This window comes from Cicer arietinum, chromosome 7 (genome assembly GCF_000331145.2).
Source record: "Cicer arietinum cultivar CDC Frontier isolate Library 1 chromosome 7, Cicar.CDCFrontier_v2.0, whole genome shotgun sequence".
In the NCBI taxonomy this organism is placed as follows: domain Eukaryota; kingdom Viridiplantae; phylum Streptophyta; class Magnoliopsida; order Fabales; family Fabaceae; genus Cicer; species Cicer arietinum.
Genome location: NC_021166.2, coordinates 13,291,769 through 13,298,928, shown reverse-complemented (window position 1 = coordinate 13,298,928; position 7,160 = coordinate 13,291,769). Strand labels below are relative to the sequence as shown.

The following is a 7,160-nucleotide window of genomic DNA, read 5'->3' as shown; positions in this document are numbered from 1 at the left end:
TATATATATATATATATATATATATATATATATATATATATATATATATATTGTGCTACATCTCAAATGAGTGAAGTTTTTTAAATATTGATAATACAATTATATATAGATAATCATGATTAAGAGTTATTTAAGTGACATATAATCATTTAAAAAAGTCACATCACTTTTCTTATAATCTTAACCATCCATCCGTGATAATTCTGTGGTTAAGATTTAGCTTTTTCACATCTCATTTGATATATATATATATAACTTGGAACTCATTTTAATTAATGAGAATAATTTTTTCTTCATTCATTAATTTTCTTTTCATTATGGTATCGGTAGCAATCTTCGCTCCGCTCAACCACCAACAATTTTTTCGTTCAATTACTGCAAGTTTTGCACAAATTAAACACCATTCCTTTGTTCTTATTTCTTTAATCCAATGGTTGAATGAGATGTTGGTCATAGTTTACCTGTCAAAGATGAAAAATCTTCAACATATCTCTCTCAAAATACTTCATGAACATTGCAAATTACTACAAATGGTACCGATTGGTGAAGCACGCAATCACCTCATAGAATAAATTGAAGATGACCCTTTATTTGACGCTTGAGAGATGTGTAATATGATGGTTTTGTCATGGATTACAAGAACCATTTCTCCCTCAATTGCTCAAAGTACCTTTCACAATCGTTTTTCAAAGTGTGATAATTTTCGTCTATTTGATCTTCTTCAAGACATTCATTCAATCAAACAAGGTGACAAATTTGTTTATGACTTTTATATTGAATTGATATGGGAAGAACTATAAGCCTTACGCCCTTACCTGATTGTGATTGCTCTATTTCCACAACATGCAACCTTTGAAATTTGGTTCATGAGGGTTATTTCCACAACATAACATAATTGATTCAACGATGGAAAAAGAGTAGTGAACAGTATTTTATGAACAAGTTATTGGGTCATGAGGGTTCATAAAATAACACATTTTCACTAAAAATATTAAGGCAATAAATATAAGTCTTCTCACTTTATAATACTTAATATCTACTTTTTGATCCAATATAAAACTCTTATTTACACTTTATACAATAGCTATTGCAACTTGGGCTACTCATCTAATGATAAAAATATCATTTGTAATGTACGTAGCTACTATACTTTATTTTTGCTAATCCTAAATACAGCATCAAAAGTTAAAATGCAACACTTTTTTAATGCAAAACATTAATATGAAACACTTAAAAGAGTCCTGCCATAACTCACTCCATGTAATAACAGTGACTAAGCCCTGGTACGCCTAAGAAATCTAGCAGGACTAAACCGTTTAAGATCAACAATGGTGGCATGGCCATCAAGGACAAGCTCAGCAATGGCAGCACCAGTGGCAGGACCATTGAGAATACCCCAGCAACTATGGCCGGTTGCTACATAACAACCCTTTATTCCAGGAACCTCTCCTATGATCGGCGCGCCATCATCAGTACACGGCAAAAAGCACGCTTGCTCCACCTTCACTCCTTCTTCCCCGAGATGGCTTGACACAGTCTTAGCCACCGTCTTCAGCATCGCAATCGATTCTTCGTTACCCCTTATCTCCTCTGGATCATCTGGTACCTCTTCCTCTGCTGACATCCCACACACATACACCTCCCCTGAAAAAAATAGGAAAATGCTTAGCATCACAAATACTATTTCCATGGATTTCATTCATCATTACTCTATAATTTCCTTCCAAATGTATAGTTAACCGTTTATTTGATAATCATGGTTAAACTTTTTTGTTTACTTGTAAATTTGACCGTGTATATTCTTGACATTCGTGAGCAAAATTTGTCGTGGATATAAGATTACTCGAAAAAAGAATCACTATTTTTATATCTACATATGCTAGTAGAAAGATCAACACTAACATGATATTTTTTCTATGGTACTTCATTATATATATATTATTGTGTCATCTTTGTTTTAATATCAATACAACTCTTTTATGTATGGTGAACCAGAACGTAATGGGCCAAATCTCTTAATTTTATTGCATAGGCCATCTGTAACATATAGCCCCGTGTTCAATTTCAATTTCGATATTTATGGGGTATATTTTTTTTTTTTTAATACGTATAAGGGATAAGGATAAGGTACACTAAATAGGACCATAAATGTTAAGACTAATATTTATGTTTTTAATTTTGATATATTCCTTCACTGTGAGAAAGATATTCAATTGATGCATTGATAATCATACCTGTGGGGCGAGGGTAGACTTCCGGGTCAAGAGGTGCTCTTCGATTAGAAGGATGATAGCTAAGAAAAAGAGCGTGGGGTGTTATGGCATTGGGTTCTCTGGGCTCAAAAACAATACTATGGGCCTTAAGCCCAGAAACTCTAAACTGCGAATTCAACAACTCCAGCTTACTGGACCAAGGGCCCAATGCTAGAACCACAGCATCCGCATCGACAACTTCCCCTCCTTCTAGAACCACCGATCCAACTCTTCCACCTTCCACCTCCACTCGCTCCAATTTCCCAATCACTATTTTCACACCGTGCTTCTCCACCGCTCTCTCAATAAGCGTGCGAGTGAACAGCTGGGGGTGCACCTGCGCTGTCGTTTCGTGGGTCCCAATCGTTTTTGGACTATGGACCGGCCCATCAACCCAAGATGGCAAAGCAGAGGAGGAACTAGTAGTAGTAGTAGTAGTAGAAGGTCTCCTTGATTGATTTTCAGTAACTGTGAGACTGAGAGTGGTGAGGGATCTGTAACCGTAGGATTGTGGACCATCAAGTTCTTGAGAGAGGGAACGGTGGAGATTGAAGCTTGCGCGAGCAAGGTGTTCCATTGGATCTCCATCGCACCAATCTAGAGCGAGGAAGCCGCCGGCTTTTCCGGAAGCAGCGCATGCCACGTTGGATTTCTCGATGAGTGTGACGGCGGCGCCTTTCTTGGCTAGAAAATAAGCTGTGCATACACCTATGACTCCACCGCCGCAAACAACCACTTTCTTCGGTTGATCCATGGGGGATGGCTGAAACTGAACCGAATTGACAGTGGGATTGCGTATTCTGTTTTGGGGAAATTGAGGAATCCCCAACGCAAAATTCATACGTATTTGCATTTTTTTTAATAGCAAAATGTCTTCCATTTTTGTTTAAATTATTTTTAATTATAATTTCATTTTAATTATATTGTAGTCATATATTTAAATTTTATCATGAATTTTGATTAAAAAAATAATATAATTAATTTCACTTGATATTGTGATCTAAATTAAAGGAATTTCGCGTTTAATCTCAAGACTATTAACATTATGTCATTCGAATTTATTTAAGATTTTTATTTTCAATATTCTTGAAATCAAAACTAATTTTTAATTTTATGGATTTGAAATTATAATAGTCATTGCAAATTATGATTTATAAAAATAACAAATTTGACACCAAAATAAAATTATATGATCAATTTATTATAGAAAAATAATAAATGACTAATCCATAAATTTTAGGTAACTTAGTATTTATGATCATTTACCACTCATGTTGCATGCACCCCATTGATATATTTGGTTTCTTGCATTAAGAATTTTTAAAAAAAAATTATAATGAAAATTTCTTGAGATATTGTTTGGATTTTTCAAACAAATAATAGAAATTATGTGGTATTGAATTAAAAAAATTTACAATTTATACAAAAATTGGTGGTATTGAAAAACTTTCAAGTTTTAATGAATTATCTTTTAAAATAGATTTCATGAAATTTTGTTAGATGAATTTTTAGTAGAATTTTTTTTTCATCACAATGTCTAAACAAAAATACCACTTTTCTTCGTTACAAAACCCTAAATGTAGGACTATGCAAAAAATTCAGTTATGTGGCTCAAATTTAAAACTGGATCCAAATCCATTTTAAATTTCCGGTTAAAAGGACATTGTTATAATTCGATTTATTTATCAACCGGTTGGATACCCACTTATGTTTTATATTTGAATTTAATTTTTATCTGGTTTTTATCCACTCAACTCCCAAAAATCATAAATGTCAAAAACTCTGATATAATTCTGATTTTTCCATCACTCCACCTTAGAAAAGTAGCGTTTTCCAACAATTTATTACTAACATCATTTAATCAATTACTTATTACTAGAGTTGTCAAAAAAGATCTAAACTACAAAGTATCCTTTAAATTTGTTTTTACTAAGCCTCTAATATTAAGTCAATTTTTTTAAATCCCCGACTCATTATTTTTATTATTTTTTGTAGGCTTAATGGAGGGGGGTCATAAGCCCCCAATATTTTGTTAATTTTGAGATATTTTTTTGAAATTTTTTTCAAATTTATTTGTTTTGAAAAAAATGAAAAAACAAATTTCTCACAAAAATTTTAAATCGAACTTTTTCTCAAAAAATTTATTGAGAAAAGTTTTAAAAAAATTTATCGAAAAAATTGAATTTTTTTTTTTAAATAAAAAAATTGTAAATTATTTCTCAAAAAAAAAAATAAAAATTGATTTTAAAATTAAATTTTTCGAAACCAGTTATTTAACCATAACCAATTTTACAATTGGTTTTATAACCGATTTTATACCAAATAAAGGATTTGGTTATAAATCTAAATTCATATATTGGTTTTAAAATGGATATGATTTGATTTTTAAAAAAAAACCAACCATGTCTAGCCCTACCTAGATGTCACCACAATTTGTGATGTCATGTCGCATTCAAACCTCTGGAGACTAATACTACTAAACTCTTTATTTTTTGATTTAATTGCAATTTTAGTCTCTATATTTAAGCTGAATTACGAAAATAGTCCATCTATTTTATTTCTCATCGATTTTGATTTCCTAAATAGAATATTGGTTCAAAATGTGATGAAATATTATTTTTTTGCGCGTATTTAAGTCACACTATATGTCTCAAGATATTGTGGTGTAATAACTGTACTTGAAATCTATGATAATAAATGGTGTGGTATGATTTAAAAAATGACACTTCATCAACTTTTTGACTAAAATTCTGTTTGAAGATCAAAACTAAAAAAAAAATAAAATAAAATAATTATTTTTATGATTCAGTTAAAATAGAGAGACCAAGACTGCAATTAAACTTTTGTTTTTTATTCTACAAAACACATAATCTATCTCTTATATCAGACAATTATTTTCCGACCATCATGAATCTCCTTTGACGAAACATACGCAGTCATTTTCTTTGCCGACAACCACCGTGTTAGATATTGTCTATGAATGAGTATGTCACCAATAAAAAAATTGAATAAGTGAGAAAAATAAAAGGGAAAACAAATATATAAAAAGAAGTAAAAAATAAGAGTACAAAAAAAGCGGTAAAAATATATTGCATCAGAACACATTTAATAATTGAATAAAATCGCACTTAAATTTTTTTTGTAAAAAGACATGTATGCCAGTTACGTATCAATTAATGAAGTAAAATCAGTTACGTATTAATCAGAGTATAGTATGTTTAAGATAGATATTAGATTAAATGGAGCACATATGTGTGTCAAAAGTAATTTGTCAGCAAATGTTTCCCAGCAAATGTTTCCCACATTGATAGATAGCATTAGTGAGGGAAAAATGTGTTAAAAGATGTCAATAACTCATTTAAATACATATTTGTACATAGAAAGTTGACTTCCAATCTAAGAATACCATGAATCACCTAACTCAAGCATCAATTATATGTTGATGTTTGAGTTAATTGAGCCGAGCAAGGACACTTACAATTTATAAGTTTTATAAGTAGATAATTGTATATAGATTAATTAGTGGATATTTGTTTTCATTTTTAGTGGAGAGAGAAAATCAAATTTTAGATGTGTAAAATCAATTTTGATATGTTTGAGAGGTTATTGAAGATTTTTTCTATAAAATTGAAGTTATATGATGTATAAATTTTTAGTCTAAACATAGTTTTTATATTAAAATTTATTGTTGAATTCACATTAACTTTAATATAATCAAATATAAATCGCTTTAAATTCAAATTATTTTTAATTAAAATCAATTTTATAAATTTAATTCATTTAAAATCAATTTTAATTAAGTATAAACACATATTTAAAAACGAAAAAAATTGTTTTTTTTTTACAAAGAAAAAAGTTTGTTACAGATATCATGTCAATTGATGTTTAAGACTAATTAACTAATCCTAATAAATCTAATGATTTATCTCCAAGTTTGGTGTTTAGATTGCTAAAAGAAAAGTTTGGTGTTTAGACCAATTATCTCCGAAAGAACAAGATATATAGTACTAAGTACTACACGTTTACTAGGTCAAACTTGGTGGAACCAATAACTGCTTGCCAATCCTATATGGTTATGAATGAAAAAAAAAACAATTTTAACGGTTAGAAGTCATTGTCAATATCAACAATAAAAACATGACCACTGTAATTGAAAAAGGAATATTCCACATAAATAAAGAAAAAATATAAATTAAAGAAAGAAAATAGTGATTTCTTAAATTATTTTTATTATGTTTTTAAATTTTAGATTAATAACAAATGAAAAAAATTTATTTTTATTAATTATGAATGTATTTTATTTTATCATAAAAGTAAAATAAAATATAAGAATTTAAGAGTGTTAAATATAATATTAATTAAAATATATCATTAGAAAAAATAATTAAAATTTTATTAAAAATTAAAAATATTAATTTTTTTAGTTGTTGTAAATATGGTAAGTTATGGTAGAATAGAGAAAAGTAGTATTCAATAATGATTTTATTGGTAATCTCAAAAAAAGGAGCCAGCTTAACCAACTAGTAGTCGTATTTTAATTAGACCATAAATTTCAAATAGAAAAAAGCATGAAGATTAAGGAGCCGAAACTTTATCCATGCATTCACACTAGGTTGTGCATGCCCCACACGACCAAACTTACCGTCCAATAAGTGAAAGTTGAAAAAATAGAAAGCATTAGTCTTGGATGAGACCTGTGAAACTTAAAAGAAAATTGGGTTTTGTATTGAGGGTTTTTCCTATTTTTTTCAACCTTATATATTCACGTGTGTTAGAATTAGTTTACGTCAGTTAATTGTAAATTAATTAGATTAATTGTAAGTTAGTTGTAATAATTATTTTGAGATTTATATATAAATGATATTTAATATTTATTGTAATTAATAATCTTTTACTATATCAATACAA

The 7,160-nt window shown here is 29.2% G+C and overlaps 1 protein-coding gene across 1 annotated transcript; it reads right to left on the bottom strand.

The window, feature by feature from the left end:
* Positions 1 to 991: 991 nt before the first annotated feature.
* Positions 992 to 3,130, bottom strand: LOC101496807 (D-amino-acid oxidase). The gene is made up of 2 exons (XM_004509148.4): positions 2,235 to 3,130; positions 992 to 1,644 (listed from the first exon to the last, which is right to left on the bottom strand). Exons 1-2 carry the CDS (start codon positions 3,103 to 3,105, stop codon positions 1,274 to 1,276), a joined length of 1,242 nt encoding a protein of 413 aa, XP_004509205.2. The 5' UTR covers positions 3,106 to 3,130; the 3' UTR covers positions 992 to 1,273.
* Between the last annotated feature and the right edge of the window lie 4,030 nt (positions 3,131 to 7,160).

What these genes read in the sequence shown, in the direction of transcription:
- LOC101496807 (XM_004509148.4), bottom strand. Translation starts at nt 3,105, where the DNA reads ATGCAAATACGTATGAATTTTGCGTTGGGGATTCCTCAATTTCCCCAA. An exon ending in AGTCTACCCTCGCCCCACAG is followed by an intron (nt 1,645 to 2,234) that starts GTATGATTATCA and finishes TATTTTTTTCAG; the next exon opens with GGGAGGTGTATGTGTGTGGG.